The 20,927-nt window shown below is 37.1% G+C and overlaps 1 protein-coding gene across 1 annotated transcript in view; it reads right to left on the reverse strand.

Moving 5' to 3' along the window:
- Positions 1-20,927, reverse strand: part of uhrf2 (ubiquitin like with PHD and ring finger domains 2) — a 104,488-nt gene that overhangs the window by 13,702 nt on the left and 69,859 nt on the right. Inside the window, exons 8-9 of the mRNA XM_030150445.1 lie at positions 1,816-1,923; positions 378-482 (exon numbers count right to left, since the gene is read on the reverse strand). Coding sequence (XP_030006305.1) covers positions 378-482; positions 1,816-1,923 — 213 coding nt within the window. The remainder of the gene's footprint in view (positions 1-377; positions 483-1,815; positions 1,924-20,927) is intronic.

Raw genomic sequence — 20,927 nt, forward strand, 5'->3', positions numbered from 1 at the left:
CGTGATTAATTGAAATTAATCCACAGCAATCCACCTGTGATTAATCTGATTAAAAATTTTAATAGTTTGACAGCACTAATATCGACATATATATACACACACACACACCAGTTATAAATATTAAAACACTCTATTAAGACCTAGATTAGACAATATATGATCAATATGATAGTTAAAGAAATCTACATAACAAGTGTGCCAAAATATCGTTGTGTGTAATTATTACAATTATGTGGTTATGAAGTGGAGTTAAACAGTCAGAAAACAGAAGAACAGAACAGAAACTCCCTTTTCTTGTCACACTGTTCAGTACACCACCTGTTCCATCTCTGTACTGATGGAATCCTGCATGATTTCCGTCTAATACAACAACCCACCACTTCATCTTCAAAGCCTCCGGCCAAAACCAGCGAGTAGGAGCCATCATTACTGCGCCCGTGGATCCCACCGACATGAGGTCTGTGAACACCGGCCTCGCTCACCTGGACACATGACATCACACAGTGAGACAGACAGGAGACACCGCACAGGATGGGGACAAAGACAAGACACAAAAAAGTTCACAACTTTACACAAGTCTGAATATTATCAGCTGAGTTTTTTACAGCCCCATTTCATTTGAGTATATTCAAGTGTGTCCTAAAGAAGGAAAAAGCTGACGGTCAATAATCATCCATGATCTCCCCTCCTCCAAAACACATTAAACATGTCTAACATTAACCATTCTTCACTTCATTAGAAAGTGGAGGATAAAAGTCAAAGTAATAAATACCTGAATGGAATCACAGAGTCATAAATAAATGTGGAACTGAATGTCAAACAACACCAAAAAATCTACGCAGAGGTGACTATTGTCTTTCCCCGACTTAATGGTTCCACTATAAACACCTGCTTTTAGCTGTTGATCACTGTGGGTACTGACTTCAGCGCTGACGGTTTGTAGTACGGTTGATAGTTCAGCTGGGCTAACAGGTTCATCCCATAAAGACCCAGCGCTACTTTTGAGGCTGATTTATCACCATTTATTACAATATTATCCTCTGTATTATGGATTTCAGTGAAAATCAGGTATTTTTCTCTTTTTCTATGTAATTCACTGATTACGTAGATCACATCATGTCCCTCTTCCAGTCCACCTGACAGTCGTTATCAGTCTTCTGCAGAGCTTGATGATAGGCTTATCATTACAATCAGGTGTGTTGGAAGAGGAATACATCTAAAACATGCAGGATAGTGGCTCTCCAGGACCAGGGTTAGCCACCCCTGATGTAAATGTTCATTAACCCATGAAGACCTAAACATCCACCTTTAACCTAAACCATCTACTGATCTAAACTGCTTAATACCTGATGATCCACTAATCCTATCAGTCCATGTCAGTAATTGGTGTAAAATACAGTTATTCATCTTTTCATGGTCATCAGATATTGTTTCAAAACAACAGATATTTATGTTGGTCGCCATGTTTATGGAATGACTTCTTATGACATCTCATGATAATAAATAAACAAATCATTGCATTTGTGATTTAACTGAAAACCGACATAACGCACTTCTGATTTTCAGACATTTAGTAAATATTGGTAAAGTTTTGTGGAGATGTCCAATGGAAAAGCAGCTAGTGACACATGAAATCTTCCCAATTGTTAAAAAATTTTTTTAAAAAAACTGAGTGTGAAAGCATTTATCAAAGTGTGTGTAATGGTCTGATGTGAACTGTGAATATACAAGTGTTTTCAAAGTAGAAAGGCTGGAACAATAAGGTCATCAACATGTTACATCTTCTTTATGTCTACACACTTAAAAACTGCTGACCTGAACTCTGAATTTCCAGGTGGTTCCCACGGGAACACCAGGTATCGGTCCGTAGTGGTTTGAGGGAACAATTGTGCACTCCTTGGTGCGCCCCACACAGGCCATACCCTGCAATGACATCAACAAGAACGACATGAAGGCACAGTCATATTAGAGAAATTCAGACATCTTCAACAGTTGCTTTGGATGATGTTTCTGAAGGTTGTCATGACGGCAGCTATTTGGGTTAACGGTTTACTCGTCAACTCACTGTTAATATGAATCCTTTCATGCATGAATTATGAGAACCTTAATCAAGATTTTTTTTCCTGAGTGTTTTTATTCTTCTTTAGGCATAAAAAAAACAAAACAATGCGATTGAAAAAATATTTATGAAGCTATTTGTCATGAAGTTGCAAAAATGTCCACTAAGCTGAACACCATGCGTTAACTTATTGAAGCAAAGATGCATGTATTTACTGGTATACTATGTGAAAACTGAAATAAAAACATTTTAATGCTGCTAATCTGATGTTTTCTCACATTTTAACATACTCTAATACTAGTTATTTTTCACTTCATAATATGCAAAAAAAAAAAAAAAAAGCACATTGTTAATTACAGTCTAATAACAATAACAAGCAATGGATTTACACTCAAACATGTTAGATCAGGTTTATCAAGAACAGCAAAGTTACAGTAACGTTATCAATTGCACTGTATGGGATGATGCATAAGCGTCCAATGTGTTGGCTGATATGAAACTAAAACAACAAAATCCATGAATATATAAGAGAACAGGTGTAGAATAGCTGTCCACTGTAATGACCACTATGTCCACTGTAATGACCACTAGGGTTAAAATGGGAAACACATGGAAGTGCTCATGGACATGGAAACAGTAGCCCTCTGCACTGTTCAATTCAGTTCAACAGAAATGTCCTCATAAAATGGACTAAAATAGAGTGGAACTTACAAACCTGATCCAAAACCAAGAAATGAACCAAACTGGGGATAGACTGGACATGTTTGGATTTGTATGTCCAACACATGTAAGTCTGTTTTCTTTGGTTACGTTGTGAAAACAATTAAAAGAATGTTGTTAAAAAAAAAAAAAAAACAGCAAATAAATGCATTGTCTTTAAGAGGGTTTACAACTGTGATAATATAAAAAACCCTGCTGTGTGACTCAGAGCATTTCTATGTGGATGAAACACACGAACAAGGCTGTTTTCAATTAGTCTGAGGAGAAAAGCAGCATTCTGCTAGAGAAAAGACTTATTTTCCGTTAGCAGTTCCAGGAAAGTGGCTAAGTCATGCTTAATGGCATTGTTCACATTACACCGTGGAGCAGAGCGTCAGGGAAACGGAGACGCCGCTGTGGAACGGAGCCAAACAAACCTATGAGTGCAGTCATGACGAGAAGCAAGGCCTGACACATTCTGAGGAACGTACTGACACGGTTCAAAGCCAGACTTTCAACTAGTGATAAACTGCAGCCATGTTACTGTCAGCAGCACATTCAGCTTTAAAGACACAAGTGACATTTCCTTGTATTATTTAAGAGAGGACTTAGGACTTCCAAGTGTTTATCAGGAGGAAAATCTTGATAATTACGCATCGTTATCGTCATATCATAACTGCCTAACTCATACACAAATGGACAAAAATATGTGGACACGTTGAATTCAGGTGTTGTTGTTTTTTCTAACAGGGGTCTGGGATACAAAACAATAATGACTAATGTTATAATATAGTTTTCTATTGGGATAAATATCATATTAATTATTAATATTGCTTAAAATTGTTACTGTTTAAAAGTGTTTTTACTCTTGTGTTTAAGGTGTTTTTTACTACTGTGCTTTAAGTTTTTTATTTAACCTGTAAATTTCCCTCTGGGATGAATAAAAAGTATCTATCTATCTATCTATCTATCTATCTATCTATCTATGTTTCTATGTTAAATCCTCATGAACAGGACATCTTACAGCTGTAGACATGATGTGTCCCAATATTTTTGTCCATATAGTTTAGAAACCTCAATATTTGCTTAAAGTTTAATGGGACATTTTCTTCCTCAGTTAGATGTGAAGAAAGAAGATGGTTAGTTGTGGTAGAAAATTATTATTTACCGTCAGAGCAGGAAACACATTTTAGAAATTTAGAGGTAGAACATTTCATATCAGTCAAAAAAACTAAATCAATGTTGAGAGAAATTAAGTCCAAACCATCTCTAAGGCATTTTGGAAACAAAAATAACAATTTAAACCAAACTAAGCAATGCAATGACATTTATTCCAATATAAAACTATAACATTATTGATTTGTATCCCAGACCCCTGTTAGAAAGGAAACACCTGAATTCAACGTGTCCACATACTTTTGTCCATCTGTGCATGAGTTAGGCAGTTATGCTATGAGGCTAATGATATGGTATTTGTAGAATTTCAAGTCCTATGTTTGAGTTATGCAGACAGGGTCAAATCGAAAGTCTGATCTGGGACATCTGATAGGATGGAATGAGCTCAGGTTCAAACAGTAAATACTTGACACAACTTCAACCAAAGAAAAGGCTCCTGTAATCAAAGAAACCTCGAAACACAGCTGGACAATATCCAACTAAAAATGTTCAAACAATAATGAAAACACTGAGGAGTGAGTGAGTCTGCAGAGAATGAATGAAGAGAAGAAAGACTGATCCATCCAAACCTTCAACACTCTGTAAAAGAACAGCTACACCTTTAAGAAGTTTACAGCCATTATTCAACACAGAAGGAATGAAGCAAAAAACACTCCTTTAATAGAAAAAATACCAAGATAGTACTTAAACCTGGACTCCAAATAGATTACAACCTCAGGCCAGTGTAGGGGTAAAGAACACACAGAATATAAGGAAGATAATGTCATCATAAAAGACAAAATGAAAATATGGAAGGAGATTATCAAGAAATAGAATTTGGAAAATGATAGTCAGCTCCTGGTTTGGCCTTCTCAGTCATAAAAGTCTGCCCCAGATATATCTGATAATAGATTTCTGAGGTGGAGAGAAAAGGGAATAGCAGCCATTTGTAAACTCCCTGAGAGGAAAACTTTTAAATCATTTGAAAAAACCTTTAAATCATTTGAAAACAAACAAACAAACAAAAAAAAAACAAAAAACATAATTTGGAGGACAAGGATCAGTTTTACAGCTAAAACATTTTATTGACAGGGAAATTAAGAACAACCTCAGGCCAGTTTAGGGGTAAAGAACACACAGAATATAAGGAAGATAATATCATAAAAGACAAAGTGAAAATATGGAAGGAGATTATCAAGAAATAGAATATGGAAAATGATAGTAAACTCCTGGTTTGGCCTTCCAGTCATAAAAGTCTGCCCCTGATACAGTATGTCTGATAATAGATTTCTGAGGTGGAGAGAAAAGGGAATAACAGCCATTTATAAACTCCCTGAGGGGAAAACCTTTAAATCATTTGAAAAAAAAACAACAACATAATTTGGAGGACAAGGATCAGTTTCATAGCTAAAACATTTTACTGACAGGGAAATTAAGAGTAACTTATCAGAGGACAGCGAAGTGATTAAGGCAGGGGTGTCAAACTCATTTTCGTTCACGGGCCAGATTCAGCTAAATTTGATCTGAAGTGGGCCGAACCAGTATAATAATAACATAATAATATATAAATAAGGTCAACTCCAAACTTTTCTCTATGTTTTAGAGCGAAAAAAGTTAATTTACACTACCAGGCAAAAGTTTGGACTCACCTTCTTATTTAAATGACATGAGATGGACCACAGATGGTCAACAATTGCTCAGCATCATTTGGAATTCCTTCCAGACTTTTGGAAAACATTTCAGGTGATTACCTCATGAAGTTCATCAAGAGAATGCCAAGAATGCACAAAGCAGTAATAAAAGCAAAATGTGGCTATTTTGAAGAATCTAAAATATAAAACATGCTTTGAGTTTTGTCCCACCTTTTTAAACTACATAATTCCATATGTGTTCATTCATAGTTCTGATGCCTTCAGTGAGAATCTACAATGGAAATAGTCATAAAAATAAAGAAAAACCAGGTGAGTCCAAACTTTTGCCTGGTAGTGTACATGATGAAAAGGTTTACATCTACAAACGATCCTTTCAAAAGATGTGAATTACATGAACAAACTGAAAAAATAAGTGTCATTTTAACAATATTCTGCCTCAGTTTATCATTTACACATGTACATTATAACTTATAGATCACAGTGGATCTACAAACACACAAAACATTTAATAACAGACAGAAAATGGTTAAAATGGTACTTGCTTCTCTTAAGACATTTCAGGTTGTTCATATTTGTTCAGATTATTCACATTTTTTGCAAAATTATACTTTGTTTTAGTGTAAATACATGAAAATATTTACATTTACAAAGAGAAAAATTTGGAGTTGTAATTGTTTTTATGTTATTATGATAGTATTTTACTGCTCCTGCCCACTTGAGATTGAACTGATCTGACTGTGGAACCTAAACTAAAAGGATTGTTAATATCTTGGTGTAATTTTTTCATATCACACATTCATCCCAAGGGCCAGACTGTACCCTTTGGCGGGCCAGATTTGGCCCCCGGGCCGCATGTTTGACACCTGTGGATTAAGGTCTTCACAGGAGCAGACAAACAAACACCCACTAAGACTGAGTCTAAATTATATCAGGGTCTACAAAAATGCAATGGCGTGAATTCATTTTATGTTAAATCAAAATGGGAATCAGAACTGAATATTACTCTGAAAGTGAGTGGCATCTATGTGTAAACCACAGTGAACATCCACCAGTTCTAAAGGCTGGTGAGAATTTGGCTGAAAAAACCTCATTCGTTTTTTGATTACACCAAACATAAAAAGCAAACAATTAGGAACAGGGGCGCCACTACCAATTGTGGGCCTCATGAAAGCTAAACGTTGTGGGCCCTTTTACAATAACAACAAAAATAGCTCACAGCAGTTTAATTTCAGAGCTGATATCTATCCATTTTCCATGTTTTCTTGATAATAACCAAAATCACTTCAGTTCTTCCAACAATATCTATGGTATTGTACTGACAAAAACAGTGCTTTTAGGCATTCCATGTTTTCTTTTCTGTCCGTTTTAAACAGGGTACACCTGTGTTTTTCAACCCTGGGGTCAGGACCCCACATGGGGTCGCCTGAAATTTCTAGTAATTGATAAAAAAAAAAAAAAAACCCAAAACCTTACTAATAAAAATTATATGTTGAGTTGACAAAGACAATCACAATACATAAAAGGCATGACAAACTGTGAAGCTGAAACTGAAGCACTGTGGTTCTGTTTATCTGTCAAATGTTCATTGTGGTCAGTTTAAGATGCTGCAGCTCCTTCACAATTCATAGTTTGAGGGGTTTTTTTTAGTATTAATTTGCAGCCATGTAAATACAAGCTGGACTGACTGTACATATCCTGACCAAGGAAAATAAAATTCTCACTTTGTGCAGTAATCTACACCTGGCTTTTCTGCCTCCGTCCATAATAATATACATTTTATAGACTAAATGTCCTCTAAAATTACTGTTTATTTGCAACGTAGTATAGCAAACTATTACATTATCAAAAACAAATGAATTTTAACAAAAAAAAAAAAGAATAAAAAGGCTTTGTTATGATTGTCTGGGGTCTCCAGAAATTTGTGATGTTGATATGGGTCACAAGCCAAAAAAAAGTTGGGAACCACTGGGGACACACTTAAAGATAATCGGGCTGTTTTTGTCCCGATAATCCCTTTTCCCAACCAAGGACGGCAAACGCAAGATTATTTTATGTTTTATCAGATTATCCTATAAGATTATCCTGTGGTCTGAGGTGTGTTAAGAATGAATTTGTCCAGATAACTGGCTCCGAAACAGGTCAGGGACGACAATCGGAAATATTAATCTTGTTCAATATTTACGACCAAAAATCTTCGTGTGTGGGAAAAGCCGACGACTGCTGAGTCAGGACTCCGTGAATTGTGACGTAGAACTGAATGTAGCCAATCAAGAAGCGAGCTGACTGAGGAACAAGGAAGCAGGGTAAATAACGTTTGGTGGACCTCAGAAATGGGGTGGCCATGGCTCAGGAGGTAGAGCAGGTTGTCCCATAACAGAAAGGTTGGCAGTTCGAATCCCGCTCTGTCCTACTCATATGCTGTTGTGTCCTTGACACTTCACCCTCCTTGCCTCCAGTGCTGCTACTCACCGAATGCGTATGAATGTTCGGTGGTGGTGGGAGGGGCTGTAGGCCGCCAGGACAGCTGTGTATACAGATGTAGTTTACCACCACCGGAGTGTAAATGTGTGAGTGAATGAATACGCACTGTACGCACTTTGAGTATGCGTTCATAGAAAAGCACTATATAAATCTAATCCATTATTATTATTATTAGACATGAAGTCATGACATACCCTCAGTACATATGTAGCATAAATAATAAATAAATAATAAATAAATAAATGGCATCTTGTATTGTATTGGAACGACTTACTTATATTTCAAAAGGAAGGGGAGGGGGTTTTGTGAAAATATGGTCACCTTTAACTGAGTTTCTCAGATGTTATGAGACCAATTAATTTTGACAATGGTGCTGATTTATGTTTATGTTTATGTTTACGCATTTGGCAGACGCTTTTTTCCAAAGCGACTTACAGGGGAAAACCAATTAAATCACTCAATCAATCAAATTTTATTCATATAGCGCCAGATCACAAAAAAGTTATCTCTTGGCATTTTATATATAGAGTTGGTCAAAACCAGACTCTAAGTCAATTCTACAGAAACCCAACAGAATCCTTATTTATTATTTATTATTATTATTTATTATTTCCTTGATTTATGGAGCAGTATGCCATTTATTTATGCTTATTTTATTTTATTAAATTTTTTTTTTCTTGCTTTCATTCATTTATTTATTTGGGGGGAATATGTTGCTTATTGTTTGCTTTATGTTGAGTATATTGTTAATTATTGTGTAATATAAAGTTCAATAAAGATATAGTTTTAAAGTTAAAAAAAAATGAAGTCATGATATGATGTTGACCAGCTGGTGGAGCTGTGGGAAGTCTGACAATGTCTATTCAACGTCTCCGCCAAGTCGTACCACAACCGAAATGACATGTTGCGTGTTGTGTTTTCCAGTTGTTGCTATGTTTCTTCTTCATTTTTGTCAGATCACGTTTGATCAGATTTCTGTCTTGGAGGACTAGATTCTAGATCGGTGGTGGGACAGGATCGTTATGTATGTGGTGCGTTGAGATTATCAGAGCACATCACACAGTACCAGCAAAACTGTTCAATGCCTGATTTTTTAATCTTCATGTGTGGGGTCTGGATGTTTCGTTTTGTGTCTAGACTTTTGAAGACACTGTTTTGTTGAATGAAAAAGAAAAAATTGCAGTAAAAACAATGGAGAAAAACAAGTGACACTCAACAGCCACTACAATGGCTGAACATTATAGAGGAAATATATGACATGGAAAAATTAACATTTAATCTGAGGATTAAGGTGGGAACTTTTAATGGAAGATGGGACAAATGGACCACATTCAAGGACACGACTTCTTGTTACCAGATCTGATGTGGAAAAGCAGATGAATGCAAACAGAACAGCATCCACCCGTTGTTTTATGCACTGTTAATGTTGTTACTGTGTTGTAAAAGTGTTAAAAAACAAAAACAAAAACTGGACTCAGAATAGATCAGACCTACAAACTATGCTAATTCAAACCCAGAGGATTTATCCTGTTCAAGTCCAAATGATGAATTAACTGAATGTACATCCACTTCCAAAGATACTGAAGTTTTTTTTTTTTATTTTTTTTACCTGGATGTTAATAAAACAATGTGGAAGACTGTTGGAGTGAATTAGTGATTATTTGTTTCATAGCTTTGTAACAGCATGATCCAATTCATCCAAGTTTGTTCACATATTTATAAGAGTTCATGTAACTGGGTCAAAGACGAAACAGTTCCAAAGAATAAACGTATTCAACAACTTAATTTTTTTTGTTTTGTTTTTTGTAAATTGGAGTGTCTATTGCTTAACTTTGATATTTTCAAGACAAAAAATAGTATTCAACATAGATTTTTACTGTTTTCTAAATCATGACCCCTAAAATGTCATTCAGTGTAATAAAACTGATAGTACAAAAAAGTCTTGTATTGCATAAGAACAACAGAAGGAGCTACATGATTTATTAAAATACTATATTTTTACCTCTACATTGAAGCTGAAAAAACATATTAATGGCCTTTTGAAATCTTTCCACTTTGCTGATCATCTTACAACCACTAGGTTTTATCCATTCGTCAGTAAGAAGTTTTCACATTGAAGTGAAATCTGTTAAAATTACAATATTACTTAGTTTATTTTTGCATATATTTTCATAAACACAATCAATTATTAGCATTTTACTTCATTTTTACATTAATATATGCATTACACGGAAAAACCACAGCTTCGTACACTGACTGATGACTTGTTAAAAAGCTATTATGAAATGCTACCATCAGCACTACTGTTGTTGTAATGTTATTATCATTAGAGTACAACAGTCACAGTCCTCAATAAATGACAGCAGAAGTAAACATTGCCAAATAATTGTTATTTTATTGAAAATATGTTGAAAAAAAAACAGATTGGTGCATTGGTCTTGGCAAACAGGTACGTTCACTTATTTCATTTCATGTCACATTCAAATCTTAACCTTATAGATGAAATGGATGTAATCAATCATTAGTTGAGGTAGAACATAAAACTGAATAAACAAGAACACATTCCACGCTTAGCTGCCTGAACAAAATACACATGAGAACAGTCACTTAATGACATGGATATAATCAGAGTTATTTCATAGAATACACTCACAGAATACACAAACAAACAGCTTCTGATGACTCCATAAACTTTTTCCAGTCTGAAACAGAGTTTGGACTGCCTCATTGTTAAAGGTTCTGGCTCAGACACAACAGTCGTTATGTCTGACCTGAAGTAAAAAAAACAAACTAACAAAAAAAAAAACAAAACTGTCTGCTGTTTCTGGCCACACAAACACATTCCTCCCTGCTGCACTTTGGTGCATACAACTGACTTCCATTTCCTGGCCTACAACCTGCACCACTTACATGGCTTACAGTAATATAGGACGATCACAATCTTCCCTTTCAAATCTTATGCTAACATCTCAGGAGCACGTGTTTCAGAATCTTCTGTTTCAGGTTGTTGAAGTCAACAGGTGTGGGTTCCTCACAGTCACAGTGGGCTTCATTTCTGTGGCAAAAGCAGGAAATGTCTCTGAAGAATCTTCCCTGGCTGGGTTGTCTCTACTTGAGTCAATCTGAAGGTTCCTTTCACAGGTGGCAGACCGTCCTTTTCCTGTACTGCTTCATCCTACTTGGTCATTTTCTTTGACCCAGAAGAACCGCATATTGGATGCTGTTGTTTTCAGGAATTTTAAGAGGTCCTCTGGTGTTTGAATATCTGCTCCCTTTTTGACATGACCATCCATAAGTCTTTTTACAGCACCCCCCCACACCATCCAGTGCGCCTTTGCCGTGACATGCCTCTGAAAAGTTCCATGTGATCTTTTTGAATCCAAGGAGAAATGGTACAGTACTCGGTAGAAATTGCCTTTGTTGCGATACTGGGTTACTGAACCATCACTCATGCAATGAAGGATTGTGATTGATGGATTTTCTGTCTTAAGCCCCTCCAAAACTGGCTTTAGATGTGCCCAGGCTGATCTTTCATCATGGCAAAGTGAGTCCAAAGTCATGGTGTATGACTGAGGGCCATCAGACGTGTATGCCACACAAGTGTGGATCGTAGCTTGCTCTCGATTTGGACCAAAATTTAAAGCCTAGATCTCTCTGTTCAACTTGCAAGCATGATTTTCTGAAAAATCCACATGGATGACCTCCTCTTTAGAGAGACTCTCTTTCATCTGCCTGCACTTTTCTTACATGTGCGATTCAGTTAAACTGGTGTCTTGCCAGTGAGTATAGCTTTCTGTTGAAGAGTTGGACGAGATCACTTAATGTTCCAGTTATTTTCCTCTTCTTGAAGTTTGACACCTCCTTACCACTTTTCTGGGTCTTCTTCACCTTCATAAACTGCTCCCACACAATCTCCTCTGGTTCTTCAGGCAGCTCCATTTCAATCTCATTGTTGCAGCGCTTTGAACATAGACGGTACATGCACTTTTTTTGGTATGGATCACAGACAATCGCTGCCAAGAGTCGTGATGTAATCGTTGTTTTAAGTAATCCTCTTTGCTTGAGCCTTTCAACTAGGGGGCCGATGTTTTCATGATGAATGCAAGTGCATGTATTTCGATCACCTGCTCTTGGCTCAGTGATGTGAAATGGTCTCAGGCGTAAGAACTGCCTGTAGGATATGGAGTCCTTCTTCACCTCTGAGTTGTACACACAGTGGAGTTCCTTCAGTGTCTTCGCCAAAACACATCTTTGAAGTTTAACTTTGTTTTTGGTTATGGTGTCTTTTTTATACCAGTTGTCTACTGTTTATTTCTTGGCTAAGAAAAGCAAAGACCTGTCCTCAGTGTGAGGCCTTTTAGTTCAAACTCATTTTCTTTGCTTTTTTCTCTTTTAGTTGACTTTTTCTTGCAGGTCCTTCCTTAGGTTTTCATTTCTTCTTTGGGCTTGTGCCAGTTGTTTTTTCACTAGGAAAAGTTCTTTTCGCAGTGAAGTGTTTTTGTTCTTTAGTCGATCATGACTTCTTTGTTTTTTCCTTTCTTCTGTTGGTGTGGAGAAGGCCAGCAGCTCACCAGCAAGTGAACACTGAGGTGACGAAATGGGCTCTGATGGTGGAGATGGAGGTGGGGCAATGGGCTCTGATGGTGGAGATGGAGGTGACAGAATGGGCTCTGATGGTGGAGATGGAGGTGATGAAATGGGCTCTGCAGGGTGGCAAGATCTTTGCCAGGAAGCTCCTCAAAGGGCTCTGGTGTCAAATCCAGGACTGCTCTGATACTCTTTGCTGCTGCTCTCTTCTTTCATTGGTTTTCCCGCCATTGTTGTCTCTTCTTTGTGGCTTCAGCATCTGACGGAGACCTGATTGGTGGATGATCAGGATTCACATCCAAGGCTGCTTCTTTTCTTCTCTTATAGCTGAAATGAAGATTTGGTATAGTTACTGATAAGAACACACCTTCAGTCACACATTATAATGCAGACCTTGATACTGAAATTCTATACACTTTTCTCATCTCTTTATAGTAGCTGTGTGTGAGGTTTTGGGTCTGCATTTATTTTTTGTTGGTGCTCTGCAACTGCCGTTTTGTTGGAGGGCATCTACAAATATCAGTAAAAGTGATTCGATGCAACATCAGAATACTTCAATTGTAAATAAACAAGGCATTTAAAACACAATGCTGAGTAAAATGTTAACAAAATATAATGCATTATACCAAATGTGAATTATATTCTTGCAATATTCTTATTATCATCATAATACATCAATATTACTAGTATTATATGTATGACACAAAACTAAACTGAATAATCGCGAGCAGTTATGATGAGCCCTCGCGCACCCACGCAACCCAGGGGTGGGTCACGATCGAGGGGTTTAACAACCACATGAATACAGGGGTCTGATGTGCCTGAAAATGTTGACATACTGAATAAGATGTGAGTTCCATTGTCCACCACTAGGTAGCGCTATGAGGCAGATTCAATATTGTTATGTCATTTCATTTGGGGCAAGTCTATTATCATCAACTACATCAAGTTTGGTGCTGATCGGACAAAAAAAATGACCAAGTTATAACTATTTCGTTTTTCATGGAAAGACATCAAAATTCGCCGCCCCACGCTGACCGCGTCGATGGTCCCCACCCCCCAATCTGTATGCCACTTTTCATCTACAGCCTCTCAAGACTTAACTGACCAAGTTTGACGCCCATTGAGTTAAACCCCCAGGAGGAGTTCATTCAAATAGATTGTCAGCCAATCGCCAAAAATTCAAAATAGCGGACTTCCTGTTGTCTGACGTCATCGGCCTTACTGATATGTATACATGTACATATGTTAGGGGGTGCTACCGAGCCATTTTTGAAGGTTTGTTCATGAAACCTATCGCGCATGTTCAGGCCCTCAAAAATGTCACCGAAGACCACTCCCCCCCCCCAAAAAAAATAAACAAAGCAAATACAATAGGGCCTTTGCAGGTTGAGCTTGGGACCTAATTACACTGAATGACATTTTCATACTTTAACATATTTTACAGGCAAACAGTAAGCCACCTATATCCAAACAAAGACCACGACTTTGTAAAGTTTATGACAATTGTTTACAAAATAAAGTTGTTTAGATAAAAATCTAACTATAAGTGCTTTCTCGGCATTTCACTGAATGACATGGATTTGTATTTCATGTCACCAAAGAATGAAAATATCTACTATTTAAGAGAGATAAACTCACCTTGCTTCATCACCTCAGGAGTCTTCAGGGGTCCTTTGATGATGTCACAGGACTATCAGTTTTTGATATGATTTCAAAATGGTCTCTTGGTCTCATTACACCTCATGACCTCTAATGAACTGAATATGAGGGACAAAAGCCCCTGATGATTTTAATATGAAAACAAAACGATAATGCAAAGTACTTTTAGTATAACATTAATAACACTCATAAAAATACGCCCAGAAAGTGAAAGTATAGTTTTCTTTGTTATTTTATATATTTATTTAAAGATCTAATAGTAATATTGAAGTTCAGACCATTACACCGAATGACAATTTTCCACTTCGTGAGATAATTTTACACATATGTTTGGAATTAATTTGCTTTAAATATAAGTGAAATTATAAAGTAGACAACATAGTTAAACTTTAAATATTCTAAATATATCTATTTCTATTTTTTGATCATTTACTGTATCTGGACACAAAAAAATGGCTCGTCACGTCTTTGACCCAACTGTATAGGCAATATTTCATATTAGTATTGAAAAACTTAAGAAAAGATTGACTCAATACTTTCTCAACAGCCAGTCAGTAGGAAATACAACCGTAAGAACCATTCAACCGCTAACTCTGATTGGACCAAATACTGGCACGCTACATTCATTAGAACACGTACAATGTTCCAGGTGCACTATGGGAAATGTGCATGTGCTTGTATGGATACGTGAATCCAATCCCATGATAATCCTGGAACATGTTCTGTTGGTTTTCAGTGCCCTATAACCTGCCCCTATCATTAGACATCCAGCCTCAGCGCTAAACAGGCACAGACGTCATGTAAAACACATTTCCAACAGACAATCTGTCATGTACAGTCCTATGTAAAAGTCCTGGTCTGACATTAGGTTTGTAGGTTTAGTAGAGTTCGAATGGCCACATGTGCATTTGTCTCTGTACTTAGATCCAATCTGGATCAATGTGACATATGAACAGTTAACGTGAGAACGCCTCCCTTATGAACCACAGTGGTCATATTTACTGTCCCCTCTTTGTACTTAACATCTCTTCAACTCTTTTGTTCCCACAATAGAGGGTTTACGGCATTCATTTTCGGAATGTTTTAAACCAGGTTTCATTTAACATGTGTCAGATGTTTCTAATTGTTTCTGCTGCTTCCTGTCATGGGGTCAGAGGTCACAGTAAATAGTGACTTTAACGTTAAAACAAATTCAGTTCTGTTTCTTGTGCATCTCTTATGGCTGTGCATGTCTTTCCAGTATTTTCTTGTTGTATTTGAAGAAAAGAGAATGAGAAATAAATATATAGTGGAGTGTTGACCACAGGTTCTAGATCAGGGGTCTCAAAAATGTGGCCCGGGGGCCAAATGCGGCCCACCAAAGGTTCCAATTCGGCCCGTGGGATGAATTTGCAAAGTGCAAAAATTCCACAGTCAAGGCTGTAAAACTCATTTTAGTTCAGGTTCCACATACAGACCAACATGATCTCAAGCAAAATAATAGCATAAAAACCTCCAAAAAATAATGACTCCATATTTTCTTCGCGGTTTGATGTGGAAAAAAATATTACACTACGCCTATAAATAATGACAACTTCAAATTTTTGTCTTTGTTTTAGTGCAAAAAATAACATTAAATTATGAAAACACTTACATTTACAAACAATCCTGAAACAATACAATGTGAATAATCTGAACAAATATGAACAACCTGAAATGTCTAAAGAAAATTAAGCACAATTTTAACAATTTTCTGCATGTTACTCAGTGTGTAGTGTCTTTGTGGCAGATACTTCAGGGCAAAAATAGGGCTGACAAGCCACTCCAGGACCCACAAAAACTGAAGTCATGGTCGTCATCGAGACTGATGGACGAACAAGTATCTTTGTAGATTCGATCCATAATGCACATGTATAAATGATAAATTGAGGGATAATATTGTTAAAATTGCACTTATTTTTCTTATGAAATTTTAGTTTTTTCAGGTTATTCACGTCTTTTTTGTTTGGATAGTTTATAAAAGTATTTTCATAATTTAATGGGGTTTGCACAAAGACAAAAATTTGGAGTTGTCATTATTTATAGGTTATTATGCTATTATTTTACTGGTCCGGCCCACTTGAGATCAAATTGGGCTGAATGTGGCCCTTGAAAGAAAATGAGTTTGAGACCCCTGTTCTAGATCCTCTGATCCAGTTCATTCCTTTCTTGGTAAATTCCATGGTCATTTTCAGTTGAATAACCTCTCAGCTGGCATCTCTGTTCCTGCACATGAAATTTGACACCATGGCAATGTGGCCCTATTGTAGGGATGTCATGAGAACCGATACTCACGATACCATTCAATACTATGATGAAAAAAAAAACCTTGATACTCATTTTTTAAGAAACAGAAAAACCGATGCCCACGTAAGAATCAATACCATCGGTAGGCTACTACTCTTCTGGAACTGATGGGGTCAGTACGAGCTGACAGTACACATGTAACAGGTACAGGAACTTGTGACAGAATGAACACAGCTGCAGCTAAAGCTCCGCCTCTTCTAATGGACAAAAAAGGGGCCAAAAGTCGTGTGTGGAAGTATTTCAGGTAGACGACAATGACGTGGTTATTGACACACACAAGCCACTGTGTAAAACGCTGGCACCGTGGAATTCAAACGAAGGCGGCAATACCACGAACCTATCAAAGTACCTTCGAGAAAAGCACCCAGTTCTGTTTAAAGAATCCAAGGAGAGTTCTGTTATTCAGCATTAAACATCTGACATGAGATATCATCAGGGCTCCACATTGGCACTGGTCCGATACAGTTTTTACAGCAACAACAAACTATACCAGCAGTCACAAACAGGGGTTCCTGGTCTGGAGAGTATTTCTTGTTTAAGAGTTTTTATGATTGTTTTTTTTCTCTCTTTTTTTTTTAAACGTGGTATCGACTTTGGGATCAAGAATTGTGTGATTTTAGTGGTATCGGTATTGACTACTGACTTTTTGGTATCGTGACATCCCCTCCCTATTGTTTATCTGTTGCCAGGTAACCCACTTTAATTTGATGATTCTGGCCATAGCAACGTGATTGTAAGGCTACTGTATTCCAAAATTACTAATGTCTCCCAAAACATTGGTCCTATCAACTTGCCATTTTCGCTAAGTCTCTTCATTGACTAAAAATACAAAAGTATGTCAAACTGCAGCTGTTGTGTTTGTTTTTTTGTTTTTGTGTTGTGTGATGTTTTTATTCTATGTGTCCTCCTTCTTTCTCAATAACTGCCTTCACACGCTTCCTGAAACTTACGCAAGTGTTCCTCAAATATTCGGGTGACAACTTCTCCCATTCTTCTTTAATAGTATCTTCCAGACTTTCTCGTAATAGTTTTGCTCATAGTCATTCTCTTCTTTACATTATAAACAGTCTTTATGGACAATCCAACTATTTTTGAAATCTCCTTTGGTGTGACGAGTACATTCAGCAAATCACACACTCTTTGACGTTTGCTTTCCTGATTACTCATATGGGCAAAAGTTTCTGAAAAGGTATGGATAATAGTGTTAGGTATGATTATGACATCAATATATGTTTGGTTTCAAAACAATTGACGTAGTGCCTGCTGAGAAAAAACAACTAAATGTTCATTGTAAATTTTGCTTCCCCACCCTGTATAGCTGTGAGGACTGGCCCCTGTTGCTAGGTAGATTTGACAACATAGGCTTTTTTTGACTGGCTACTCAGAGAGAAACTTGAAAAGCAAATAGTAGACACTGTATTGCTAGCATTTTGCAGACCCAACTCAGCAATATGTAGTGCTGTTAAATTGAGCTTTTGACATTCATTTCTTTAATTTAAAATCAGTATTAAATTATTTCTCTTCATTACAATTACATTATCCCACTATATTACATATTTACACATAGGATAATATAAATATTACAATATAACAGACATTTATCAAAAATAAATTGTTCAATGAATATTCCATAATTAGCTTAATATAGGTGACATCTGGAATGCAATTTCTGATTATTTTTATTATTGATTAATCTGCACAATATTTTTAATTGATTTGTTTTTGTCTATTAAGAGTTTGAAAATAGTGAAAATGCAGTGTAATTTCCCACAGTCCAGTGTAATGTCTTCAATGTCTTGTTTTGTCTTACCAAGAGTTCAAAACCAAGAGATTTTTTTCAAAGTAGTAGCTGATTAATTACTTTATAAATAATAATAATGGATTACATTTATATAGTGCTTCTCTATAAAGGCATACTCAAACCGCGTACAGTGGATCCATTATTAATTCACTCACACATTCATACTTTGGTGATGTAAACTATATCTGTATCGACATCTGTCCTGGACACACTGACAGAAGCATGGCTGTCAATCCACACCTACGGCCCCTCCCACCACCACCAACATTCATACACCAGTGTGAGTAGCCGCACTGGAGGTAAGGTGGGTGAAGTGTCTTACCCAAGGACACAACAGCACATGACTGGGACAGAGTGGGAACCGAACCGACAACCTTCCAATTATTGGACGACCTGCTCTAAATCCTGAGCCACGGCCACCCCATTAATTAGCAGCTTTGACATTCATGCTTTAAAGTTTAAAGTAAAAAATTACTATTAGTCAATTACTCTACTAACTGTACTCAAGTGCAGCTTTGGGCCTTTTCAGTTATGCATATCATATGAGGACATCAGTTTTGACCTACTCCAGCACTCTAAACTCTAAAAAATATCTACATGTTACTTTGACACCTTCTCCAGCCTCATGACTCCATTTATTGTAAATTAATCAAGATTTTCCTGCATTTTCAAAGCCATGTAAGTATTTATCGTAATATCCATGAAAGATTTAACATGAGATGATAGCAGAATTGCTTTATTTTATTGGAATATAACTGAACTGAGGGCAGAGATTTTAGTCCACATTACCACAACCACAATGTTGAAGAGTTCCGATAGGCTATTGGACATGAAGTTTTTTTTAGAAGATTTTACGCCTCTCATCTGAGAAGCTTCTTCAGTTCGAACTGAGGGTGGGGAGTGCTAGAACTTATATACTGTGAGTGTGATGGGGAACAACAAAGGTGCCTCAGGTCAGGGTGGGCCGTTGGGGTCACCTGGAGAGGTGTTACTGGTTATTGGGGGTACTAATGGGTTGGTGACTCCCCTGTCCTATTGGTGTCAGTCACATGTCTCTGTGATGTGTGCGTCTGATGGGAGAAGGTGAGAAGTGAGTCTTCTAGGTATTTTTCCTAAGAGGGCCTTGTAAGTGGGTGACAGGTTGTGTGTGAGACCACCTCCTCTGTTGAGTGATGGTTTCTTCTAAAAAAATCTTCACGTCCAGCTGCCGAACGGAAATCCTCAACCTTGACCATCCTGAAAAAACTACTGGAAAGCTAGGCAAAGGACCTCCTTTAACACTTTTAAACATTATCTTAATACAAACCCAGTAGCTGTTAACTCTGTCAATCCCAGTTTATCCTGAAAAAACTACTGGAAAGCTGGGTACAGAACATCCTTTAACACTTATACACATTATCTTAATACAAATCCTTGATAAAGGACTTCATTGAACAGTTTTAAACAGTATCTTGCCTCAGATCCAGCTGCTTAATAACATGAAAATAAACTACAACCGTTTCCTGTTTTTGGATATGATGGAATTGTAGACTTGGTTCTTAACATCTCTCCAGTCGCGACGGCAGAGTATCGGTTCTGCATGAAGAGCCTTAAGACAAAGTTCTTTACCAGGAACTCTGTTCAGAGTGATGTGCTGTCCGAGCTGTCGCCATACTGCTGCCTTTTCTTCAGAACTCCAAGGCCTACGATGGCATTTCTTTTGTGAGAGAAATTGTGGATCTGTACCTGAAACAGAAATTAGAAATGGTACTGGCATCCTCAGTGTTGAAAATCATGGAGTCCTGCATATGGGACTGATGGCTTTATTTTTCTACTCTGAATTTATGCTCATGGAGGTTTTGAAGACACACTGTCACAGAACTGCTGAGAAATTACTGAAATATTTTGGTTACAGTATTATTATTATTAGAATGGATTATGCCGTTTTTATACCAGCAGTACCTTAGGAAGGACAGGAGATAAACTATGCAGTCGTTCTTTCTGGTTAATACTTGGTAACTGTCTTTCATGTGAGCAGTATTGGAGCAAAATATCCATCAGTTCATGGAGGTTACCTGTTTTCTCAGTCCTTTTCAGCTTGTGTGATGGTCTTGGAGTTGAGGTCTTTTCAGTCAGAATGTCTGGTTCTTCTGCAAGAAAAGGACAGGAAGCATGAACTGTAGCTCATCCTACTGGCAGATACATTAATATACCATATCACAATACCACTGCAATTAATTACGTTCATACCATCTGAATCTTGAACAGGCTCAGAAACCCTTCTTGTCCTCTTTTCTTTGGAGGATGCTTCAAGAGGAGACACACAGCAAGAGAACATTAAAGCTACAAGCAGAGATGGATAGGCCCTCGCAGCCTGCGCATGTCACCATGGGCATTCACTGCTTGGACCCTAATTACCATTGTGGTGTGAAAATTACATAGTCTAATTTACTTTTCAGGTAATTTAGAGTATATTAAGAATATATAGCATGATTGGACAGGATTATTACTACCAATGAGTGGGAGG

The sequence above is a fragment of the Sphaeramia orbicularis genome, chromosome 12 (genome assembly GCF_902148855.1).
Source record: "Sphaeramia orbicularis chromosome 12, fSphaOr1.1, whole genome shotgun sequence".
In the NCBI taxonomy this organism is placed as follows: domain Eukaryota; kingdom Metazoa; phylum Chordata; class Actinopteri; order Kurtiformes; family Apogonidae; genus Sphaeramia; species Sphaeramia orbicularis.